Source organism: Cyprinodon tularosa, unplaced genomic scaffold (assembly GCF_016077235.1).
Source record: "Cyprinodon tularosa strain WSP-4 unplaced genomic scaffold, ASM1607723v1 ctg1296, whole genome shotgun sequence".
NCBI lineage: Eukaryota > Metazoa > Chordata > Actinopteri > Cyprinodontiformes > Cyprinodontidae > Cyprinodon > Cyprinodon tularosa.
The window spans coordinates 21,940-46,579 of record NW_024038110.1 but is presented as its reverse complement, the minus strand read 5'-3'; the positions used below and the strand labels follow the sequence as shown (position 1 = coordinate 46,579).

The 24,640-nt window shown below is 43.7% G+C and overlaps 3 protein-coding genes across 5 annotated transcripts; 1 reads left to right on the top strand and 2 right to left on the bottom strand.

Moving 5' to 3' along the window:
* Positions 1-6,071: 6,071 nt before the first annotated feature.
* Positions 6,072-8,552, top strand: atf3 (activating transcription factor 3). Its single transcript, XM_038276977.1, has 4 exons — positions 6,072-6,226; positions 6,701-6,935; positions 7,013-7,120; positions 7,408-8,552. The coding sequence occupies exons 1-4, from the start codon at positions 6,135-6,137 to the stop codon at positions 7,678-7,680; spliced, it is 708 nt and encodes a 235-aa protein (XP_038132905.1). The 5' UTR covers positions 6,072-6,134; the 3' UTR covers positions 7,681-8,552.
* A 5,820-nt stretch (positions 8,553-14,372) lies between these two features.
* batf3 (basic leucine zipper transcription factor, ATF-like 3) lies at positions 14,373-19,085 on the bottom strand. Of its 3 annotated transcripts, none has more exons than XM_038276975.1 (4): positions 18,759-19,068; positions 18,575-18,679; positions 14,952-14,984; positions 14,373-14,668 (listed from the first exon to the last, which is right to left on the bottom strand). In XM_038276975.1, exons 1-4 carry the CDS (start codon positions 18,825-18,827, stop codon positions 14,534-14,536), a joined length of 342 nt encoding a protein of 113 aa, XP_038132903.1. In that variant the 5' UTR covers positions 18,828-19,068; the 3' UTR covers positions 14,373-14,533. The 3 variants fall into 3 exon arrangements, with proteins under 3 accessions (XP_038132903.1, XP_038132901.1, XP_038132904.1); XM_038276973.1 differs by having other exon boundaries at positions 14,952-14,996; positions 18,759-19,063; XM_038276976.1 differs by having other exon boundaries at positions 14,590-14,668; positions 18,575-19,085.
* Positions 19,086-20,527: 1,442 nt separating this feature from the next.
* On the bottom strand, positions 20,528-24,014 carry nsl1 (NSL1 component of MIS12 kinetochore complex). Its single transcript, XM_038276972.1, has 6 exons — positions 23,762-24,014; positions 22,680-22,752; positions 22,480-22,610; positions 22,203-22,257; positions 21,258-21,325; positions 20,528-21,184 (listed from the first exon to the last, which is right to left on the bottom strand). Exons 1-6 carry the CDS (start codon positions 23,948-23,950, stop codon positions 20,915-20,917), a joined length of 786 nt encoding a protein of 261 aa, XP_038132900.1. The 5' UTR covers positions 23,951-24,014; the 3' UTR covers positions 20,528-20,914.
* Between the last annotated feature and the right edge of the window lie 626 nt (positions 24,015-24,640).

Here is a 24,640-nt window from a genome sequence, read left to right as displayed (position 1 = left end):
ACAGTTACCGAGTCCACAGTTACCGAGTCCACTGTTACTGAGTCCACAGTTACCGAGTCCACTGTTACCGAGTCCACTGTTACTGAGTCCACTGTTACTGAGTCCATGGTTACCGAGTCCACAGTTACCGAGTCCACAGTTACCGAGTCCACTGTTACTGAGTCCATGGTTACCGAGTCCACTGTTACCGAGTCCATGGTTACCGAGTCCACTGTTACTGAGTCCATGGTTACCGAGTCCACTGTTACTGAGTCCATGGTTACCGAGTCCACAGTTACCGAGTCCACTGTTACTGAGTCCACTGTTACTGAGTCCATGGTTACCGAGTCCACAGTTACCGAGTCCACTGTTACTGAGTCCATGGTTACCGAGTCCACTGTTACTGAGTCCACTGTTACTGAGTCCATGGTTACCGAGTCCACTGTTACTGAGTCCATGGTTACCGAGTCCACTGTTACTGAGTCCATGGTTACCGAGTCCACTGTTACTGAGTCCATGGTTACCGAGTCCACTGTTACTGAGTCCATGGTTACCGAGTCCACTGTTACTGAGTCCATGGTTACCGAGTCCACTGTTACTGAGTCCATGGTTACCGAGTCCACTGTTACTGAGTCCATGGTTACCGAGTCCATGGTTACCGAGTCCATGGTTACTGAGTCCACTGTTACCGAGTCCACTGTTACTGAGTCCATGGTTACCGAGTCCACTGTTACTGAGTCCACTGTTACTGAGTCCATGGTTACCGAGTCCACTGTTACTGAGTCCATGGTTACCGAGTCCACTGTTACTGAGTCCATGGTTACCGAGTCCACTGTTACTGAGTCCATGGTTACCGAGTCCACTGTTACTGAGTCCATGGTTACCGAGTCCACTGTTACTGAGTCCATGGTTACCGAGTCCACTGTTACTGAGTCCATGGTTACCGAGTCCACTGTTACTGAGTCCATGGTTACCGAGTCCATGGTTACCGAGTCCATGGTTACTGAGTCCACTGTTACTGAGTCCACTGTTACTGAGTCCACTGTTACTGAGTCCATGGTTACCGAGTCCACAGTTACCGAGTCCACTGTTACTGAGTCCATGGTTACCGAGTCCATGGTTACCGAATCCATGGTTACTGAGTCCACTGTTACTGAGTCCACTGTTACTGAGTCCACTGTTACTGAGTCCACTGTTACTGAGTCCATGGTTACCGAGTCCACAGTTACCGAGTCCACAGTTACCGAGTCCACTGTTACTGAGTCCACAGTTACCGAGTCCACTGTTACCGAGTCCACTGTTACTGAGTCCACTGTTACTGAGTCCACTGTTACTGAGTCCATGGTTACCGAGTCCACAGTTACCGAGTCCACAGTTACCGAGTCCACTGTTACTGAGTCCATGGTTACCGAGTCCACTGTTACTGAGTCCATGGTTACCGAGTCCACTGTTACTGAGTCCATGGTTACCGAGTCCACTGTTACTGAGTCCATGGTTACCGAGTCCACTGTTACTGAGTCCATGGTTACCGAGTCCACTGTTACTGAGTCCATGGTTACCGAGTCCACAGTTACCGAGTCCACAGTTACCGAGTCCACAGTTACCGAGTCCACTGTTACTGAGTCCATGGTTACCGAGTCCACTGTTACTGAGTCCATGGTTACCGAGTCCACAGTTACCGAGTCCACTGTTACTGAGTCCATGGTTACCGAGTCCACTGTTACTGAGTCCATGGTTACCGAGTCCACAGTTACAGAGTCCACTGTTACTGAGTCCATGGTTACCGAGTCCACAGTTACCGAGTCCACTGTTACTGAGTCCATGGTTACCGAGTCCACAGTTACCGAGTCCACTGTTACTGAGTCCATGGTTACCGAGTCCACTGTTACTGAGTCCATGGTTACCGAGTCCACAGTTACCGAGTCCACTGTTACTGAGTCCATGGTTACCGAGTCCACAGTTACCGAGTCCACTGTTACTGAGTCCATGGTTACCGAGTCCACTGTTACCGAGTCCACTGTTACTGAGTCCATGGTTACCGGGTCCACTGTTACTGAGTCCATGATCACGAGTCCACAGTTACCGAGTCCACTGTTACTGAGTCCATGGTTACAGAGTCCATGATTACGAGTCCACCGTTACAGAGTCTATGGTTACAGAGCCTTGGTTACTGAATCCATGGTTACCGAGTCTGCGGTTACCGAGTCCACCATTACCGAGTCCATGGTTACCGAGTCCACGGTTACCGAGTCCACTGTTACTGAGTCCATGGTTACCGAGTCCACGGTTACCGAGTCCACTGTTACTGAGTCCATGGTTACCGAGTCCACGGTTACCGAGTCCACTGTTACTGAGTCCATGGTTACCGAGTCCACGGTTACCGAGTCCACGGTTACCGAGTCCACGGTTACCTAGTCCATGATCACGAGTCCACAGTTACCGAGTCCACGGTTACCGAGTCCACGGTTACCTAGTCCATGATCACGAGTCCACTGTTACTGAGTCCATGGTTACCGAGTCCACAGTTACCGAGTCCACTGTTACTGAGTCCATGGTTACCGAGTCCACAGTTACCGAGTCCACGGTTACCGAGTCCACGGTTACTGAGTCCATGGTTACAGAGCCTTGGTTACTGAGTCCATGGTTACCGAGTCCATGATCACGAGTCCACAGTTACCGAGTCCACTGTTACTGAGTCCATGGTTACCGAGTCCATGATTACGAGTCCACTGTTACCGAGTCCACTGTTACTGAATCCATGGTTACTATATCCATGGTTACCTAGTCCATGATCACGAGTCCACAGTTACCGAGTCCACTGTTACCGAGTCCACGGTTACCGAGTCCACAGTTACCGAGTCCACGGTTACCGAGTCCACGGTTACTGAGTCCATGGTTACAGAGCCTTGGTTACTGAGTCCATGGTTACCGAGTCCATGATCACGAGTCCACAGTTACCGAGTCCACTGTTACTGAGTCCATGGTTACCGAGTCCATGATTACGAGTCCACTGTTACTGAGTCCACTGTTACTGAATCCATGGTTACTATATCCATGGTTACCTAGTCCATGATCACGAGTCCACAGTTACCGAGTCCACGGTTACCGAGTCCACGGTTACCGAGTCCACTGTTACCGAGTCCACAGTTACCGAGTCCACGGTTACCGAGTCCACGGTTACCGAGTCCACGGTTACTGAGTCCATGGTTACAGAGCCTTGGTTACTGAGTCCATGGTTACCGAGTCCATGATCACGAGTCCACAGTTACCGAGTCCACTGTTACTGAGTCCATGATTACGAGTCCACTGTTACCGAGTCCACTGTTACTGAATCCATGGTTACTATATCCATGGTTACCTAGTCCATGATCACGAGTCCACAGTTACCGAGTCCACGGTTACCGAGTCCACGGTTACCGAGTCCATGGTTACAGAGCCTTGGTTACTGAATCCATGGTTACCGAGTCCATGATTACGAGTCCACCGTTACAGAGTCTATGGTTACAGAGCCTTGGTTACTGAATCCATGGTTACCGAGTCCACGGTTACCGAGTCCACTGTTACCGAGTCCATGGTTACCGAGTCCATGATCACGAGTCCACCGTTACAGAGTCCGCGGTTTTCTTTCTCTTTTGTCTTTTCTTTGTTTCCTTTTTTATCTCCTTTAGAAATAAACGTCTGCCTTGTGAGGAGATCAAACGCGCCACAAGACAACAAATGAAGCATAAATAAATATTTGTATTTTTTAATTTTTTTATTAATCAGAAATAAATATTTATATTCTGTGATAATTAACAAATATAAGGAAGTATAATGTTTTTTTTTGTGCCTGATTTTTATCAGAACTGATTTGATGATGACTTCCTGTCTGGAGGAGCCAATAGGAAACGTTCTGGTTCTGAGTTTAACTGGTTTTCATGGATCTGAGGTTCCCCACGGCTCCATCATCGGGCCCCTTTTATTCTACATTCTTCAGATCGCACCGCTTCAAATGAGCTGTTTTTATAAACAAATGAATATTTTTATTTCACCAGATGAGCACCGTGTCCATGATATGAGTCAGAGGATCGGTCAGATTTCAAAATATAGAAAATTTGACTGAATGATGCTAAAAATCACAGAAAATGCAAAAAAACCCACATATTTTCCAAAACCTGCTGAACCATAAAGAACCGAGTCGTTTTTAGATCCATGAAGGGAAAAAGAAAAACATGCATTTATCTTTTTCACAGGAAAAATGTGGAAACTGAGGTGAGTTTTTTCTCCATCCAGATGTTTTATTTTGAAGGCCCAAAGTTCAGTGCTGGTCTCCTCAGAGGGCGTCACCTTCTCTCATATATTCCTTCTGTGGACAGATCCTTCCACCTGAGCTACGGACCTCTGCAGCTCCTCCACAGCCTCCTCCTCCCTAACTGATGCTCTCCTCTTCTAAGTGGACGTCCATGTCCAGATGATCTGTCCTAGAACCTCCTCCCTGATCCGTGTTCCTCGGTCTTCCTGATGGTTTTTCCCAGTGAACCTCTGAGGAACCAGAACATCTGGGATCTTCTGCGGCGGGACGACCTGAGTGGATTTTATTTTGGGGAATCAGAGGAAAAAGGATCTTTAGAGGTTTTATTTTGTAGGAGCTTTTCTCTCTCCTTCATCAGAGCCTCCAGACGCTGGTGGGACCTTCAGTCCTCCAGCAGCTTAGAAGCGGCGTCCTCTGAGTCGGTTTGGTTCACTAAGTCTTATCTGTCCTCTACGGCGCCAGATCACGGTGTCACCGTGGACAGGTGAACGCCGTCCGGCAGATCATTAACCTTTACGGCCGGCGTTCCGAGCCGTGATATCCCGGATTTATGACGGGGAGGGGAATGTTTTCAGGAAGGGACGGAATGCGACCCGGCTTCCCTGGAAACCACAGCAGCAGCTTCCATCGTATTCCAGTAACGCTTCGCTCATCGCTTCTTCTCCCTCTGAACCCTGAACGCCTCGCCGTTCTGAGAAAAACGAAAGCTGGTTCCACTTCTGCTGAAACTGGAAGTTTCTGGATGAGCAACAGAAGCTGTGAGCTGAAAAAAAACAGAAACCAATGAGGAGGAAACTGAGGGGCCCTCAGACAGTGGGGCCCTCAGACAGTGGGGCTGAACTGGTATTGCAGTTGTTTGTGCTCACAGCAGAGGAAGGTTCTACATAACTTGGTTCTACAGTCAGGGGGGGGATTTACCATTAGGCAATATTAGGCAGTTGCCTAGGGCCCCAAGTTCCTGGGGGCCCCATAAAACTCTGTTAACACAGTTATTCCTTACTTGTGCACTTTAATTATCTTTTTGATCCTTTGGCTAAGAGGACAGCAGCAAACCATTTGAAAAAAAATATGCAAAGAGGCTTTTCAGGCTCCTCTAGCACTTTCATTTCAAAAAAGGGGCCTTGTGCCAAATCTAGCGACTTTTTTCTGCTACTGGAGACTTTGGCGACTACATTCATAGGGCCCCCTGCATGTCTTTGCCTTGGGCCCCATATTTCCTAAATCCGCCCCTGTATATCTAGACTTCCTGGATGAAGCCGGATTATCGGTTCTTCCACTATCAGATTATTTCTATCTAAAGTGTTTAGGAAGCAGATGATCCTCCTGATGATTCAACATCAGAGTTTAATTATCCATCATTTTAGTTTAGAACCAAACTCTTTGATCCGGACTGGGAACGATTGATCCTGGAAAACCAGGAAACCTCAGAATTTCCTTTTTTTATTCTCTGAATTCTGAGATGAAAAATCTGAAAAAGGAAGAAAGGAAAACAAAGAAAAAGGAACCAAAACCAGTGATTAACTGGGAAGGGGGGGGGGGGGGGGGGGGGGAGGGAGGAGGGAGGGGAGGAGGAGGGAGGAGGGAGGAGGGAGGAGGAGGAGGAGGGAGGAGGGAGGAGGAGGAGGGAGGAGGGAGGAGGAGGAGGAGGAGGAGGGAGGAGGAGGAGGAGGAGGAGGGAGGAGGAGGAGGGAAGCCGCTCCTGTTATGGCAGATCAGCCCGGGGTTGCTGGGTTGCATCATCACACAATCAGCGGCTATAAATAGGATGATGTCACCCCCCCTCCCCCCTCCCCCCTCCTGGAATCGTGAGTAGGATCCATGTCGTCACAGGCCCCGCCCCCTAGAGGCTTATATACAGCAGGTGATGCAACCGGAGCGACAGAAGCGCGAAGCGACGCAAAGAAACGAGTCTTTTCCTTCAACCGGACCGGAACCAGAACCTCAGAACACCAACAGGTAGGGGAGGGGGGACGGAGGGAGGAATCAGTTATTATTGAACAACATATTTAACTGCTTTTATCATTTTAGTTTTTATTATATTTTCATTTTGGAGACTTTTTGGAGCAGAAATTGTGATGAAAGTGAAAATATGAGCAGATCTATGTAGAAATATCTATATAACAGCAGTTCTATTTCTATGATGATGAATAAACAGCTGTTTGCTCTTTGACTTTTGATCATAATGATTCTAACAGATATTTAATGTAAAATGATGGTCTGCCTGTCGATTCCTGCCGCTGATCAGCTGTCAGGAAGTGATTCCTGGTTTTTCCTGAGTGGGATTCCAGGAACAGACTCATGGCAGCTTTGTTTACTCTGAACACATGATGTCATCATTACTCAGCAGAAAGACGCAGTGACATCATCACCTTAAAGGGAAACCTTCTGTTTTACATCCTTTAATAATCTCCTTTCATCTGTTTCCTGCAGAATGATGCTGCAGCATCCTGGTCTCTCTCTGGCCGACATCAGCTGCTCCGCTCTGGTGCCCTGCCTCTCCTCCCCGGGGACGCTCACCCTGGACGACTTCACCAGCTTCACCCCCCTGGTGAAGGAGGAGCTGCGGACGTCCATCCACGCCAAGCGGCTGTCCAGCGGGCTGAGCGTGGACGTGAGCTCGGACGGCGCCAGCTCCAGCTCGGACCGGGCCGGGGTCAAGCGAGAGGTGAGCTCCACAGATTTAGGTGTGGTTGGGATGTTGGGATGTTGGCCGTCACTGACGGGATCTTCTGTTTGCTTCAGCTGACATCAGAGGAGCACGAGAGGAGGAAGAGGAGGAGAGAAAGGAACAAAATCGCTGCTGCGAAATGTCGCAACAAGAAGAAAGAGAAAACCGAGTCTCTGCAGAAGGTAAATCCTCCCGGATGTTTGACAATGAACCTCCAAAAAACTTCAAAATCAATCCTCTGGTTCCAAGTTTGGAGACGTTTCTCTTCCCATCCAGGGAATTCAGTCAGAATTACGTTTCGTTTGAGGCTATTTCTGACAATTTGAATTTAAAAGCTTCCTGATGGGAAGAGAAACGTCTTCAAACTTGGAAACAAAGTGAATTTTTTGGGATGACTCTGAGCTGCGTGGATCTCTGTCAGCGTGACGCTAAGCCTTTGTGTGACCCCCCCCCCCCCCGCTGTGTGCAGGAGTCGGAGAAGCTGGAGGGCGTGAACGCGGAGCTGAAGGCTCAGATCGAGGAGCTGAAGCAGCAGAAGCAGCAGCTGGTCTACATGCTGAACCTGCACCGGCCCACCTGCATCGTCCGCGCCCAGAACGGCCAGACGCCCGAAGACGAGAGGAACCTGTACATCCAGCACATCAAAGAGAGCACCCTACAGCTCGCCAGCCTCGCCTCCTCCTCCTCGCTCCACGGAGCAGCGCCCACCCTGGACGACCTCCGCTGTCCGGCTCCTCTATGATCGCAGGAGGGAAAGACTTTACTGGAACTCACGGTTCCAGAAGCTGCTGGCTGGACTGGGACTTTCACCGTTACACATTCTAGTTTGTTTGATTCTACGTTGACGGTCTGGGCCAAGATCCGACACTAAAGCACTGAAAGAACACATTGTTTGATAGTTTTTTTGTACCAAAGTGTGATTTGAAGGTCATTAAGATGCATGATGAGGTGTTTGAATGTTTATTTATTAAAGATGTTTGATCTGATGTAGAAAAACTTCTAGAAACAATAATGCTGCTATTTTCTGCTCAGGAGCTGCACAGGCTGTAGATTTTCTACCTTTTTTTTTTTTTCCTCCTGTGAAAATAAACCTTTAAAAACATCAATCAGGATGTTTGCTGCTGGAAATGAACAGAGACGTAAAACCGTCAGTTTATCGTCTGCAGACCGGCTGCTGCTCTTTGTTTACATGTTTAAAATATTCCTCTAAAGATCAAAACGCTTTAAATGCAAATGTTTTCTATTTTTTTATACTTTATTCTCCTGTGTTAAGCTAGCAACAAAACAATGTTTTGGTTGTTTTTTAATATTTATTGAATTTAAACCTCTAATCTGCTCCTTTTAGGTTTATTGTTCTGAATAAAAACTAAAGACTTTCTAAAGTTTCTTTAATCGCGTTAAAACAGCTGAGCTCAGAAGTGTTTAAATTGTCTAATTGTTCTTCATATTGGAGGAATGTGGGATTAACAGGTGGACAGATTAACAGATTAGATAGAAATATGCTTAAAAACAATAAACTGTAAAACGTTCCCTGATCCGCCGCCGTCTTCCTCTTTTCTCACCTGATCAATTCTGTTTTTTGATCATTTTTTACAATAAAAAATGCATCATGAATCCTTTTAATTCTCTTATTTTAACCTTTTTAACTCCTTAAGGTTTGAACTAGGAAGAAGAGCAAAGATTCGTCTGAACATCGACGGATTTTTTAGATTCTGTTTTGGATTAATTGTTTTTCTATATTTAATTCTGAATTAAATGTGATTTTCAGCCACATTCCGGCTTCAGCAGACGGAACAGATTAAAACAACATTATATGCAGATTAACCAGAAATTAATCTGGGATTTAAACTTTTAATGCAGGCAAGAATCTTTCTCAAAGGAAAATTGCATCTTTTATACAATAATTTCACATTTCAGATTATTTAAGAACAATTTTAACATAAAAAGATGAAAAAGAATAAAAGCCGTTAAACTAAATTCCTACTTGAGTAGAAATATGATCAATCTAAACTTTACCGCAGTAATTATTCTTTAAACTTTTTCTTTCTACTCCTCACATTTAAAAATAGACTCTTTAGTTTTGTTTCATTTAAGCTCATTTTTATTACGGCTTTTTGGAATTTAAAGGAAATAAAAACATCAAAATAATTAGTTTCATCCAGATAATTAATTTCTCTGTGGTTGGACTCGGTGCTGCCCCAACCTGTTGCTCACCACAGACCAAAATAGTTTTTAAAGATGATGCAAAGTTAAATGTGACGCTGTTATTAGTTATAAAACTAAATGAAGTTTAAGGAAGTTTTCATCCAGAATTATAGAAAAGTTTTCCTTTAATAGATCAGAGCAGCAAAGCTTCTGGCTTTAACAGTTTTGCTGGATTAATTTGACTTTTATACTTTAAGTAGTTTTAAAACGCTACTTTTACTGGAGTAAAAAGCTGAAGTTGATCCTCTAACTTCTATAAAAGTGTTTTTAAACAGCAGGATGGAGGAATAAACATGGATCGTTTCTGATAGAAACACAGTTAAAATAAAACAGATGCTGAATCAAACTATGAATTATTAAGTTAAAAAGTTGAGCTTCAAACTTGTTCAAACTGTTTTTAATTCCTCTAAGGATCATTTCAACATCCTGCGTTTGTTAACGGTGGATTAGAGACAGTCTGGATTATTTAAGCCCAGAAAGGTTTCTGATTATTAGCAGGTCGCATGTTGTGCAAACGCAGCGCTTCCTGCCTCATATTCTCCATCTAGAAATCCTAACACTAGATTCCTTTTCTTAAAGACGAGATGAATTTCCTGAACATGATGAAACTTTTTTCCTAAAGAGGAATTTTGTTCATAGAAGGGAAACATTTCATCATCCAATCAGGGATCAAGTCTGGACATGTTGGCGTCTGCAGCTTATCAGGCTGTTGCTGCCTGCCTGTCATCTGCAGCCCTTATCATGGCGGCCAGCCTGCAGCCTGCAGGCGTCTTCCTTCCTCTCACACCTGCTGACCAGGTGCTTTGTTATCCGTGCGTTTATCATGGAAAGAATCCAAGTCCTGGACTGGCGTTCCCAGGAACCGGAGCTTGTCTCTGTTCCAGAGATCTGCTGAACGTTGGATAATTAGCTGCTTCCAGAAGCTTGTCTGAGCATGAAGGTTAAAGGAGCAGGAATGTTTCCTCAGTTAGTGGGAATTCTGCTCCGCTTTCAAACAAGGAGAGGCGGGAAAGAACGCCACTGCCTAACTGCCTAACTAACTAATTAACTAACTAACTAACTAACTAACTAACTAACTAGCTTACTTTCTGTCCACAGTGGGAATCTGGGTCATAAATATGTAGATCTGTAGTTTCTAGATTAGATAATGGGAAATGATGGCTGCTCTGGGAAAGTCTGGAGTTTTCCATGAACTTTTCTGTAGGTGATGGATGTTGTTGGGGTGGGGGGGGGGGGGGGGTCTCCTGTCTGTTGGTCATGTTCAGCCGTTCGCCATGACTTTGGTTTTTGGATATTGGGAACCAGTTTCTCTAAATGAGTGAAAAGCTAATTTAATCAGATCCCAAATTATTCCAGATTAACTTTGGTTTCAAACTTTAAATCCACTTTAAACTGTAATCTGGTTTTCAACCATGTTTCCCTTCCTCTTTGTACATAGTAGTTAGTTCAGTTTAGTTTAGTTGAGTTTTACTAGTCTTAGTTGAGAGTGTTAAACTGAAATATGTTTGACGTGGAGCTGAATGAATTTTGTTAATAAAATCTTATATTTTGAACAGAAGTTGTGAATTTATTCCATTAATTTGCAGAATTAACAGTTTGACCATGATTAGAGCTCCAATCACTCTTTCATTTATTGTTCTAACACACAGTTAGTAGGACTGTGTGTCATAAACAGTTTATAACAGCTGAATAATATCTGATATTTATCACCTCTATCAGGGAAGGAATTATAACATCTAAAGTATCAGAAATATAAACTCCCATCTGGCTGAGAATAGAACATAACAGTTATTCAGAACATTAATATGGTGTCCAACCTGGATATAAAGTTATAACAACCAACAGTTGGAGCTGAAGTGGCAGCGGGGGGGTCCAGGTGGTCATCATGGGGGGGTCAGTCTGAGCTCAAACCTTCTCAGACCTTCTAAGTCAGGGTTAGGGAGGGATGGCGACGCCTCGGCAGTAAGATGCACCCAGCAGGAGGAAAAGGAGGAAACTGAAGCAAACGTTCATCATGACAGCAGGAAGCATCTGCTGACCTGGAGCCTCATGATGAAGCAGAACCAACAGCTGACAATCAAAGCAGCCCCGCCCACCCAGACAGACTTTAAAGCCACTAAATCAGAACATTTTACTAACTTTTACTGTAGAAAACGACATAAACGTTTAATTGAAAAATCATCAAATCAGATCAAAGAGGATTTATGATCTAATAGTAGATCAACAGCTGATAATGTTTATTAATTAAAAACCCAAAATAATAATTCAGACAATCCTTATCTGTTTTCTTCATATCTGATTTAATGGTGGAAATTAAAAAAAGCTTTAATGTATTATTCTATAAAACAAATCTTATTTTTTTCATGGTTGGTTTCTGTTTAAAAACAAATAATAAACTTTATTGATTACCTTCTTCTTCTTCCCGCTCTGATAATAATCAAAAGCTTGAAGGATTCCAGCTTCAGTAAAACTTTGGTTTCAAACTGAAATAATTTCCTTAATCCAGATTAAAGGCGGGTTTTATCAGATCTAAGCTTGGATCTCTCTTAAAACCAGGATGAGGCTCAGCTATCATCCATTTAAACCTTGGTTTCCATGGCGACCATCTTCCAATGGCAGCTGGGTCGGTTCAGCATCATAGAGCAAACGGTTGGTGAAATTTCTAATTTATTGAGCTTAAATGAAAACGGTCTGGATGGTCGGATTAATCGTCTAATCTACTTTGAGATTATATTCGATGTGAATCGGAGCAAAATGAAAACTAACCTGATATAAATTAGAGATGATGTGAGGTTCTTCAGGGTCCCGTTCTAGGACTCCTTCAGTCAAACATCTAGATTTTAATAATAATAATAATTGATCAAACTCAGATTATGGGGCTAATCCCAACATGCTGCCAACATACTTATGATCAATTCATGGTTTAATCCAATAAAATAAACCAACTGAGACTAAAATAAATTAAAGAACGATAGAATTCAGACATGTTTAAAGACATTAAAGTACTAATTTAAAAGTTTTTTTTTTCTTTTGCTGTCAGCATCTGTTTGTGTTTGGATCCGCCATGTTGGGAAGGTCAAACCACTTCAATCCAACCTTGGCAAGTACGCGGGCACAGTGGGAAGAAGAGTTAAAATCACAATGAAAACAGTGAAATGTTGTGGCTGGAATGTGATTCTTTCCTCTACATAAAAAAAAAACACTTTTGATATTTTGCTCAATCTGTGGAAATTTAGCTTCATAAATCGGATCTCTCTCGATGTGGCGGTTATGATCAGCGTACCCCATCAGACCAGTATACCCATAATCAATACACATTATTCCTGTTTATCCCTTTAGTTTTATCTGAAAAATAAACTTTAAACTACCTGAACAGGCGTCTATCCATTTAGTCATGTTCAAAAATACTATTTAAGGTCAGATCGCCATTCGCTTCAAAAAACACCAAACAGTCAGTAATTCAGTTGTTTTTTGAACATGACTAAAGGGAGAGACGCCCGTTCAGGTAGTTGAAAGTTTATTTTTCAGATAAAACTGACAGATATGGGAATGCAGAGGCTTTTACTTCTTCTAAGAAAGTTCATTAAACCATTTTAGATAATCCCTCCTCCTGCGCTGCTTCCAGGGATCGGAGCCACAGTCTCAGAGAAACCGACGTCAGCAGGAAGAGGAAGAGGAAGTGAAAGAGAAGAAGATGATGCGGCGGTTGGATTCAGGAACTTCAGCGTCTTCCTCTTCAGAATTAGCTAAACTTTTCATTCTCACTGCAGGCGAGTGGAGAGAGCGGAGTCACCGAGGATTGACCTCTGGATGATGATGATGATGATGATGATGGTTTGGTTTCTCTGTTAGTTTCACTCAAACATTTTAATCTTCTTCTCAGCCTTTTTTTAAATGTCTTAAACTTTCCTGTCTCTTTTATTCTCTCTTTTTTTTTTTTGGTATTTTTCTTTTTATAACATTTAGTAGTTTAATTTTTCTCTGCTGCTTAAAGCCTGAAATTAAAGGTTTTCTGATATATAATGTTAATAAATTAAACCAATTTTATTATGTTTACAGCAAACTGCTTTTTAATAACAGGATCTAATAGCAAACAGTAGGGGAGGGGCGGCCTAGCGGTCAGGCATAGACCATGTACTCCACAGGTTCTGGGTTCGAGTCCCACTGCCTCCACTCTGGCTCCCTGAGCAATGACCCTTAACCCCACGCTGCTCCCTGGGCGCCGCACCATGGCCGCCCGCTGCTCCCCAGGGGGAGGGGTTAAATGCAGAGAGGGAATTAGGTTCCTCTGAACTGGTGATGGTGGAATATATGGAACAGGATTAGAGCCACTGAAAAAATTATAAAAGTTAACAGATTTTTTTATTTAATTTCAGTTTAATATGAGAAAAAAGTCAAATATCTGTCTGAATTCTGACAGCTAACAAACATGTTAGCATGAAGCCGTAGCCACGTCTGTTCTGATTTTAATCTCCTTCTGTTCTTCCATTAATCAAACAGCCTCAGCAGGGATCTTCAGGGACGGAAAAACTCGACTCATTCCATCATTTTCCAGCAAAGTTTTCCTGTTCCTCCCAAACTACTGAAGCTGAGAGCTCCACATCTCTGCCTTCATGGCGCCCATCTAGATTAAATGGGAACACCGTTTTTTTTTTCCATTGTTTCCTTGATTCGCCGTTATTCCATCATGTTCTACTCTCCCATATGAGTTTAGTGTCATTTGGAGCCGTTCTGAAGATATTCCGTTATATCCAGTAACGTCTTCCTATGGGCAACGACTTGAAGGCACAAACTAAACTGTTCATCATTTATTCTTTATGGTACGCCAGCATTCAGAACATGTTCAGAACATTTGTTTTAAAAAGATAAAAATATAAAAAATCTAACGGTGGATGTCTGGGGGACAGTGATTGGCCTCCATGTTCTGAATGCTGGCGTACCGTTAAGAATAAATTATTATTAAAGTTTCCCTTTAAGATCCATAATTCTGAGATTAAAGTCAGAATTCTGACTTTTTTTCTGATTTTTAACTGAAATAATGTTTAAAAATCAGTTAACTTTTTTATTTTTTCAGTGGCCCTAATCCTCCTCCGTAGTAATGACAATAAGAGCTGAGAGAAAAACCCAAACATTATTATGTCAAAATTACAGACATGTTTTTTAATTTTGTGGTTCTTTTGTCATTAAGTTACATATTTTCAAATTGAACAAAAAGGAAATATTTCAGAGTTAAATAGTATAAAAACATTTATTTGTTGATGACATTCAGTCACAGAAACAGCAGAGATGTGATGCTCCTCTCCGGCCAGCAGGGGGCAGCATGGATGAAGGAGAACAGCTCCCCCTAGCGGCCAGTAATCCTCCAGCAGGGTGCAGAGGTGCTGCTGTTCTCACAGGGATGGAGCTGCAGCGCCGTCAGGGTGGAGGCTGGGTGACGCCAAGGCGCAGTGCATGATGGGACAGAAAGGTTCGTGAGCTCGGAGAGCTTCAGCGAGAAGGTTCTGCTCCTCAGAGAGAGAATCCACCTGGAAATCAGTATCAATGTTTCAGCTATTAAATCAGATTCATTTCTAAATTAAAAAAAACTAATCAGCTAAACGGAACCTACTTTAATTCAGTTTAAAAATGTTGACATAAAATCAAAGATTTTATTCCTTTAATTATTTTTTCAGTTGAGGGAATAAATACTTTGGACCAAGGAAAGGATGAAGGCTGATCTCAGGCTGAGCTTTATTTAGGCCTGATTCTAGTCAAACGGTTCGTCTCCATGGCAACCATTAATGCTGAATGAAATGATAGAGTGAGTACCTCTCTCTGCAGCTTCCTGTTTCTTTGCTCCAGCTGTTCACAGGCCTCACAGCGAAGAACCGAGAAAAACAAAAACAGACCAGTTTAGTTTTTACAGAAAATAAAAAACATTTAAAAAAAGAAATTAGGAGCTGAGCTTAAAGGGTTCTGTTGGGTCTCAGACTGCAAAGGTCTCCTATTGCTCAACTAGAGGCAGGATCGAAGCGCGTTCACTACTGGCACTGCAGAACTTCCTGTACTGACCTGCAGAACTTCCTGTCCTGACCGTCGGAACTTCCTGTCCTAACTCGCAGAACTTCCTGTCCTGACCAGCGAAACATCCTGTCCTGAACTACAGAACTTCCTCTCCTGACCGTCTGAACTTCCTGTCCTGACCCGCAGAACTTCCTGTCCTGTCCGTCGGAACTTCATGTCCTAACCCGCAGAACTTCCTGATCTGACCATCGGAACTTCCTGTCCTGACCCGCAGAACTTCCTGTCCTGTCCGTCGGAACTTCATGTCCTAACCCGCAGAACTTCCTGATCTGACCGTCGGAACTTCCTGTCCTGACCCGCAGAACTTCCTGTCCTGAACTACAGAACTTCCTCTCCTGACCGTCTGAACTTCCTGTCCTGACCCGCAGAACTTCCTGTCCTGAACTACAGAACTTCCTCTCCTGACCGTCTGAACTTCCTGTCCTGACCCGCAGAACTTCCTGTACTGTCCGTCGGAACTTCATGTCCTAACCCGCAGAACTTCCTGATCTGACCATCGGAACTTCCTGTCCTGACCCGCAGAACTTCCTGTCCTGACCCGCAGAACTTCCTGTCCTGAACTACAGAACTTCCTCTCCTGACCGTCTGAACTTCCTGTCCTGACCCGCAGAACTTCCTGTCCTGTCCGTCGGAACTTCATGTCCTAACCCGCAGAACTTCCTGATCTGACCATCGGAACTTCCTGTCCTGACCCGCAGAACTTCCTGTCCTGAACTACAGAACTTCCTCTCCTGACCGTCTGAACTTCCTGTCCTGACCGTCGGAACTTCATGTCCTAACCCGCAGAACTTCCTGATCTGACCGTCGGAACTTCCTGTCCTGACCCGCAGAACTTCCTGTCCTGAACTACAGAACTTCCTCTCCTGACCGTCTGAACTTCCTGTCCTGACCGTCGGAACTTCCTGTCCTGACCCGCAGAACTTCCTGTCCTGCAGAATTTCCTGTTCACCCAGATGCTAACCAAAGGGGGGGACCCGTTCATCCGTTTCTATTTGCATGTTTTCTAAACTAAAACCAGGCTTTGTTGGGCTGCTGGATAAAACCTGGAAACAAAGTCCAGGGGATTGATTTTAGCTTTTTTTTTATATAATGACCTACTTACACTTTTCTCTTTATACTGGCTTATTTGTTTCAAACATTATTTCTATTAATCTGTTAATGTGTTTTTTCTCAGCACTAAATGTTCTAATTAAATGTCTTATTTTACCAGCACCGTCTGAAGTGAACATTCAGCCTGTTTAGTGGAACTCTGTGCTGGTTTACAGGAGGAAGCTAAACATTAACTAATGAGACGTAGCTAACGGAAGCTAGCTCGTTATCAGTGTCTGACCTTATAGCTGCCTTCTGACTCATTTGATTATTTTATTATTTAGTTAGAAACACGAGTTAATTCATATTAGTAATAAAATGAAAGTTCAATCATAAATAAATACTTTTAGAAAAGTTTTTTATGTAGTTTGGTTAAAAAGGAGGAACCTATTTTTTTGTTCCACATGTGACCTTGTTTCTACTGGGAAAGACTGATTGACGCAATTATTAGCCTCACCAGCCAGGCTGTGTATGAATTCATGGGCTGCATCCTCCAGGGACTCGGTTAACCTGGACTGGATCCTTCCAAGTCCTTGAAAATCAGGAGACTGGAAGAGTTTTGGCTGTGAATCCAAACAGGTCCATCCTTCTGCAGGACGACTTCACTGAATCCAGAGAGGAATAAATGTTCCAACCATAAAAATCAAATGTAATGATAGAAACCTTAGTCAGTTAAATAACCTGCTGCTGTCATTCTGCACATCTCTGATGTTGCTGCTATTTTCAACATTACTGTAAAAATGTCCATAGCTGCATATTGGTTATTTATTCCCCAGTTTTATATTGTTAAAACACTTTACAGAATTTTATTGTTTATCTTTTAAATCTTCCCTATTGTGTTATTCTTAGACATTTTCTAAGGTCAATGGGTAAATTTGCTCATTGTGGGACAATAAAGGGATTTTCTATTCTATAAAATGGGTAGAAAGATATAAGTAAATCTAACCAAAACCATTTAATCAGTAACAGGTTAAAACCTTTAAATAAACCAAACATTACCGCCACATATCTGACTCTATAACCATTAAAACAACTATTTTCATTCATTTCAGACGGAACTATTCACAGGCTGGATTATATTAAACTGAACTTCCAATATTCACCACTGTTTGGCGCCATTTCCCTTTTTCCCTTTTATCACGGAGCAGCCGGCTCGCTTGGACTCGCAATGAATCCTGGGAAAACCGAGGATAGAGAGGATACATCGAACCCGTCCTTCAAATCGAGCAAAAAGAAGGATGCATTTTAAGGCCGCATAACGAGGACTCTTGGAATCCGACCAGACCTCGGCGCCGCGCTATGACATCATCGTCCTTCAGAGGACACAGCCCATAAATTCAAAAAGAGCCTGGAAATATTTTCCAGGAAGTTTCACCAGAAAATGTTAAGAATTTTTTTTTGTGAGAATCTTTCTTCCTCTGGACTTGATGCGCCCAATGAGGCGCGACTTTATCGTTTTTAAGCTAATCTGGGTTTCTGTTCCCGTTCTTAGTTCTGACGGCATTTTTTCGGACTTCGTAAGACGTTTCCAACATAAAAGGCTTTTAAAACCAAAAGAGCGACATTATTCCTGGAAAACGTACCGATATTATTAATCGATGATTTGATTGGCTTCGCTCAAACTCTCAGGGACCATCAGATACGGACGCTCCCTTTAAAAAGGGATTTAAACTTTACATTTTGGTCAAATATATGTTGTTTTCCGGGTAAATAGTTTTAAAGTCCAGGTTCCTCAGATGAGGAGAACCTGAGCTGCTGTTTGCTTCTCTTCCATAAAACCAAAGAACCTTCAGAGGTTCGTCTCACTGCAGAAATTAAACATTAATTAATAAAATTTGTAATAATTGTTTGAGTCGGTGACAGAAATGATCTGTTTATAAAAAGCATCAAATATCTCCAGCAGCATATTTCAAGCAAAGAAGATTTAATCGTTTAATTTTGAGGGAAACATTCAGAGCAGCGCCACAGAAACTGGAAATCTAATTAACTATTTTATGAATAAATGTTTATTTATAAACGTTTATTAATAAATGTTTATTAATAAATGTATTCTTTGATTTCTGCAGGTAGATAGAATGAGATGAAATTGATTAAAATAATAAATAAACTTCTCCATGATCTTATTTTAGCTGTTAATCTTCAGCAGATCGTTTCGGCGCCTGTAGAGCCGGAGCCCAAAGATCCTGGATCAGTTTTCTGCAGTGAGACCAAAGAACCGCTGATCCAGACCATCAGAAACCTGCAGAGCGAGACCCGGTTCTGGTTCTGGGTTCAAGCACCTGGTGCAGCTGGTCGGCTCTCTGGGTTTGTCTCTTCCGACTCTTCTGAGCAGCGACTCGGTTCTTCTCTCTCCTCTTCAGCCTCCGTCCTTCGTCCTTCAGACACTGATCCAACCACAAACACAGCAATGCTTACTGGACCCAAGCCGCAGCGCCGTCCCCAAACACCCCCAGGCTTCCTTACCGTCCGTCCCTCACAGAGCTGACCCGTCCCCGTGTTCTCCCGGGGGGGGGAGGAATCCCAGCCGGACATCACAGAGCTTCCAGATGGACGACCCAGGAGGACGCTCTGTCAACGCGTCTCTGAGGGACTCTGGACATCAGGTGGAGAACGGGGGGGGGGGGGGCGGGTCGGGCCAGGCGGGGGTTTCACATCACCTTTCACTTTCCATGATCTTTACCAGAAGCGGCCTCTTCACTTCCCACAAGTCAGCTGACTGTGGGCTCACATCCTACCTGGACCTCTGAGGTCAAGGGCGAAGGTTTGATTTGAACTTTGGTAGGGACACTATTGGTCGGGTGTCATTGGTGCTGCAATATGCCCTTTTTTATGCTCGATGTGAGCATCCGTACTGATAAGACGAATTCATTGTTAAAAGAGAAAAGCATCATTTTGCTCCATTAATAAAAATGTTATAAGCTCTACACTCATTAGATGCTGTTTATCAATGTTTGAAGTATCAGCGGCTCTGATGAATGTGGAATTAGGACTGTTTTCCACTTTGAAAATGGTTTCATTTGCTAAATTTGATAAAATCAATGTTTATATTCTTCCTTTGTTTGTTCTTGTCTTTATCCTATTTCTAGAAGTATAAATAGTCAATAAAATAGAACTATTATTATGTGGAACCCTAATTATGTTTTTTAAACGAAAAACAGCAGATGATTAGCCACCATTTCTTGTTGTTATACTCTATAAGAGAAATAACACCTGCTAATAATTATACCTGAACTTCCTCAAAGAGTCATAAAAAAATGAAAACAGTAACAGCAACTAAATATCGGTAAAAAGGAAACACTCAGTTTTTCTAGTTGGCTGTGGATAAGAATCAGAAATGTTGATGGCTTACAGCCTTTATTTGCCCATTTTTCCAGCAGTCTTCAGAACTCCTGGCTGACTCAGAATATTTCGCTTTATAAAAGAAAAAAAAGGTTTTTGTTTTTTAGTGAACATGATATTCATTTCTTTTATTGGGACTAGTTTTGTAGCCTAATATTTATTGTAGTAACCGCAGCATTCTAGTGTGAATCAATTTTCAATTTTGTGCTCCAAGCACGCCAGGACTAGAAAACAGCCAATCAAGGAGAGAGAAGGCGGGACCTAAGGCAGAACAACCAATGAGAGTTGAGTTAAACAGCGCAGCAGTTCCATGCGCTGCTACATGAAAGGGACAGGAGAGACGAGGCAGAGGAGCTGCGAGAGGAAAAGAAGCCACTGCTGCAACAACTACTGCTGTAAATTATAAACATGTTGCTCACATCCAATTATTGGTCGGGACAATTAGGTCGGTTCAAAACTTTGGTAGGGACATGTCCCTATGGTCCCTATGCAAACCTACGCCCATGTCTGAGGTGGACCTCTGAGGTGGAGAACTTTAAGAATCGACCTACAGAGGGTTCACAGCAGAGCTGCCAACCTGCAAACATTCGGTCATTCAGTGAATGTCCTGATTTTAGCTCCACTGAAACAAAAGATTGAAAGAATAATTCAGCTGCAAAAATCCTCAGTAGATCAGAGCAGCTGGATTAGAGGGTCCAAGGAGGCATTAAGGAGGCTCTAATAATGCTAATGAGGCCCTAATGAGGCTCTAATGAGGATGGAACCAGAATTTGCCTGTAAAGCAGCTGCTTCAATGTAGCGGTCGTAGCATTATGCTAACTCTGAATCTGTCTGACAGAACGGATGTTTTCTTCATCCTGAGACGGTCGGTCCAATCAGAACTGAGCCCATGATAACAATACATGTTTATTACAGGGAGGGGGGGGGTCATTTGAGAGTAATACAGCAAAGGATTGTGGGTAATAGCAATAATATGGGATATTGGCCTAAACCAGAGAAAACTAAAACTGAGCCATAAATTAAAACCATTAAAATAGAATCTCGTCCAACAATGAATCTGAACAGTTTTATTTCACCTCCTTTCCTCTGACTGCAGCTGTTCTGATCCCTGGAGAGGAGGATCTGTCCACAGAGGAGGAGGATCCCAGCAGACCTGAACCAGAACCTGCGAGGAGGAACCAGAGGAGCTCATAGAAACCTTCCTCCTGTCCATCAAATGAAGGACTCTGCTGGGTTCCGTCTGCCTGCAGCGCCCCCTGCTGGCTGTGGTTCTGTGGCCTTCAGGACAGGAAGCGTTCCTCCGCTTCATCTTCTCCCACACTGCCTTCTGGTTCTGTGGTTCTGGGCCAGTAGCCCTCAGCCACCGCAGCTTCCCTCATGGCCCTCTTCAGGGGCCGCCTGCTCCTCGTGGCGCCTCCTGCTGGAGGCAGAGCGCCGGCCTGGCAGGAGGAGCCCAGAACCTCCCCGTTGATCTGCAGGGAGGTGGAGCTGGGCTTCATGTTGAGGACCTGGCAGAGACCTTCAGCCTGCTTCTGCAGAGTGTTGATGGACTGCAGGGACAGAAGGAGACTATGAAGCAGCTGCTGCTGCAGCATGGAGGCAGCCTGGATGTGGAGGACTCACCTTCATCACCTGGAAGGCCTGTCTGACCATGGCAGGAGCTGCAGCGGACAGGTGCCTCCTCAGGCTCTCTGCAACATCAACAGAAGAAGAGTTGGAACGTCCTCATTTGAAGGCCATCTGGCTTCATCAGAACTCTGCTGATGTTCATGACTTTAATGATCCAAAGCTGAAATGATGGAAACTCTGCTTAGATGCTGCGTCTGCAGCGAGGAGAAGATCCACCTCCATCCTCCAGGAAAACGGAGGAGAATCATCAGATGATTTCATGTCCAGAAAGCGAGTGACATCAGAGGCCTCAGCTGCTTCACAGAGACGTTCTGGGTGACCCAGGAAACGGCCAATCAGGGCAACCGTCTCTGCTGAGCCCCGTTACCATGGTAACCTGCAGCCACGGCTGCTTTCTGAGCTCCGGTCACGAAACAGAAAAGAGCCGAAACGTTTCAGGATTTCAGTTCAGCCACAGTGAAACTTCACTGGTCTGCTTCCTCGAGTTCCTCCTGCAGAGGACTTAGAAAGACCCGGAACGGATCCGGAATGTCCCGGAACAGACCCGGAATGACCGTGACCAGACCTGGAATAGACCCGGAACAGTTCTGGTTCCCAGATGTAATGCAGGACCATCATTTACCAAATTCTTCTCTTCATTTGGTTTTAAAGAAACGTTTTATTTACTTTTCTAACTGAGAAACTCTGGTGGATTTTGAGCCCAGAGAAAAAACAAATATTTATCTTTAAACTTTGAGCAAAAACTATGAAAAATGTGATCTATTTTAGGTCATGAAGCAGAAATTAGAAATTGTTTTCCAACAGAGTAAAGGGCGCCCTCTGCTGGTGGCAGTGTGCACTGCAGGTACATCTAAGAAGAAAACTTTCCTCTGAATCTCTGCGTGGAAGATTTATTTTAGAGGTTCTTTAAAGATCAGAAACACGAGAGGCGGAGCTGACCTTGATCCGGATCTCTCTGGATGTCTTCAGGTTGGATGGAGGTTTTATAAAAGCCCTGAAAGACAAACAGCAGAACTTAGATTTCAGAACTAAGAGGCAGAAATCAGCCTTTATTTCTGCACCCAGTGGGTTACTGGGAATGAACCATCACATTCCTCCCAAATGTCACTTCATGTGAAGCTGAAACCTCCGGTTCTCCTGGGGATCCGGCCCAGACTGACTGCTCACCTTCTAGAAAACATCAACCAATCAGAGGAAAGAAGAAATATGAACCAACCAGGATTTTCCGTTCGGCCTTCAGGGCCTGAACCACATGAGGAAGGATCCTTCTGGGGTAGAGGCGCCGCCTCTTGGTGGTCTCCAGGATGGTGTCGTCCAGAAGGCTTTCCAGATCCAGATCCTCTTCGTCTGTCGAGGACACCAGCGTTAAACGGACGTCCTCACCCGTCTGTCCAACCCGGGAGGGACAGAACTCACCTTGTAGGTCCGGAGCGTCGTCCCACGGCTGTCCGTCCACCAACACGTTCAGCTTGACCGCAGCTTCAAAGTTCTGCAAAGATCCAGGTGAGACAAAGGTCACCATGTTCTGGAGAAAACCCGCCGTGAAGGAACATCAGGATGCAGCTGCTTGGTTTAAATAAAACATTTTAAGATCTAATTTATCTTAAGGTTCATTCATCTTGTTAAACAGAGAGAAGCAGGAAGAGCTGCAGATTTAAAGGGGAAATAAAAGTTTACCAGAAAAAAATTCTGCTATGTTATAATTAAAAAGCAGCATATCCAGATTTTTCTGGATGATGGAATTGAAATTGTTCTTCTAGGGATGAATGATTTATGTATATATATCCTCTCTTCATCCTCTGGCATGGGAGCTTGGCCTGTTTTCCAGTGTAGTCCTGTTTCTCTGACTGTGACTAACTGGATGTGCTCTCTTCTTCCTCTGACATGGGAGCTGGCTCGGAGCTCGTCTGCCTGGCTGTGTGTTTCCTGGACGGGGCCGCCTGTGGAGCTGGTTGACAGTTGCCTTTTGTATCTATGCTTCTTTTTCTATGTCTGCTTCTGTCTCCTTGAACCCCAGTGGGCCTCAGCAGATGGCCGCTCACACTGAGCCTGGTTCTGCTGGAGGTTTCTTCCTGTTCAAAGGGAGTTTTTCCTCTCCACTGTCGCTACAAGCATGCTTAGTGTGAGGGATTGCTGAAGAGTCAATGAGTCGATGCAATCAGCTGGTTTTCCTTAGATAGAAAACTTTGAATCAATCTGACTGGATGATCTGGTTGATCTGGATCTATAAAGTGACCTGAGATGACATGATGTGAATTGGAGCTATAGAAATAAACTGAATAGAACTGCAGTGTATCCTTCCCTTAACTTTCTACTGTGCTTCTATATCTAAGGGAAACATATTCCAGGACATTACAATTCTTTGTTTTTTGTGCTATATTTTTTAATCTTTAATAGCATCTTGCTTTAACTCTCTGTTCTCTCTATAATCTAGTGGAAGCAGAGTGGAGGTAATCCCAGGGATTAAGGCTGCAGCCAGTGGCGGGATGAGGACTCACCGCCCGCAGCTGCTGCAGCGCAGCCCGCCTGCTCTCCTCCGGAAGCTCCGGCTGTCCGTCCAAAGCGCTCCGCAGAACCTCGGAGCCTTTATCCAGCAGCTCGGTGGCTCTCCGCTTGGATGTCAGCCGGACTCGGTGCTCCGAGTCCGGGTCTTTATCCCGGGAACTCTGCCTCGGTTCTAGCTCCATTTTAGCGCCGCTGTGTTTGGATTCTCCTCTACTTCCGGGTCTCTGCCTGATTTCCACCGCCAACAGGAAGTGGCTATGTTTAGCTTCCGGTTAGCTGTTAGCTTAGCATTGAGCGCTACTTATTTATTATTTTCTAAATAACTTTATTTGGAACAGTAACAATGACAAACTCAATCATATAGTTAATCATAACACTTTTCTTAATATTATTTTCTTTTCTTTAAAGTTTCGAGTGTTAAAGAAAAATGATTATTTTAGTTTTTAAAACAGTTAATCTTATGGCGTGTGTAAAAGGTATGTTGAACACTTTCATTTTGACCATATTTCTGAATTTTGAACAAGGCTGTGTTAATGATTTAAAACTACTAATGGGTAAGTATTCAAAGCACAGGAGGCCTTAAAATGAGTATCTCCTGGGGGGTGAATAACAGTTGAGCCTCAGGGGAGAGGTCTCCTTGGTTTACAGAAGATCAAAGGTCTTCCAGAATAAACATCTGAGATGCTGTAATACTGAATAAAATGTAGAATGTTAAAACATTAACATTTAGTTTTTAAGACATTTTTCTAAGTATTAATATCATGTTTTTTTTTATTGAAAGTGTACTATCTGTGTGAATATCAGAATCAAATTGAAATTGTTTGAATGAAAATGTTTTGTTTACTATTAGAAAATTGCTCAGGATATAGGTT

What these genes read in the sequence shown, in the direction of transcription:
- atf3 (XM_038276977.1), top strand. Translation starts at nt 6,135, where the DNA reads ATGCAACCGGAGCGACAGAAGCGCGAAGCGACGCAAAGAAACGAGTCT. An exon ending in GGGCCGGGGTCAAGCGAGAG is followed by an intron (nt 6,936 to 7,012) that starts GTGAGCTCCACA and finishes TGTTTGCTTCAG; the next exon opens with CTGACATCAGAGGAGCACGA. An exon ending in AAACCGAGTCTCTGCAGAAG is followed by an intron (nt 7,121 to 7,407) that starts GTAAATCCTCCC and finishes CGCTGTGTGCAG; the next exon opens with GAGTCGGAGAAGCTGGAGGG.
- nsl1 (XM_038276972.1), bottom strand. Translation starts at nt 23,950, where the DNA reads ATGGAGCTAGAACCGAGGCAGAGTTCCCGGGATAAAGACCCGGACTCG. An exon ending in CGACGCTCCGGACCTACAAG is followed by an intron (nt 22,611 to 22,679) that starts GTGAGTTCTGTC and finishes TGTCCTCGACAG; the next exon opens with ACGAAGAGGATCTGGATCTG. An exon ending in CCAGAGAGATCCGGATCAAG is followed by an intron (nt 21,326 to 22,202) that starts GTCAGCTCCGCC and finishes TTGATGTTGCAG; the next exon opens with AGAGCCTGAGGAGGCACCTG.
- batf3 (XM_038276973.1), bottom strand. Translation starts at nt 18,827, where the DNA reads ATGTCCGGCTGGGATTCCTCCCCCCCCCGGGAGAACACGGGGACGGGT. An exon ending in GAGCCGACCAGCTGCACCAG is followed by an intron (nt 14,997 to 18,574) that starts GTGCTTGAACCC and finishes CTTCGCTGTGAG; the next exon opens with GCCTGTGAACAGCTGGAGCA. An exon ending in ACAGGAAGCTGCAGAGAGAG is followed by an intron (nt 14,669 to 14,951) that starts GTACTCACTCTA and finishes ACTGATTTCCAG; the next exon opens with GTGGATTCTCTCTCTGAGGA.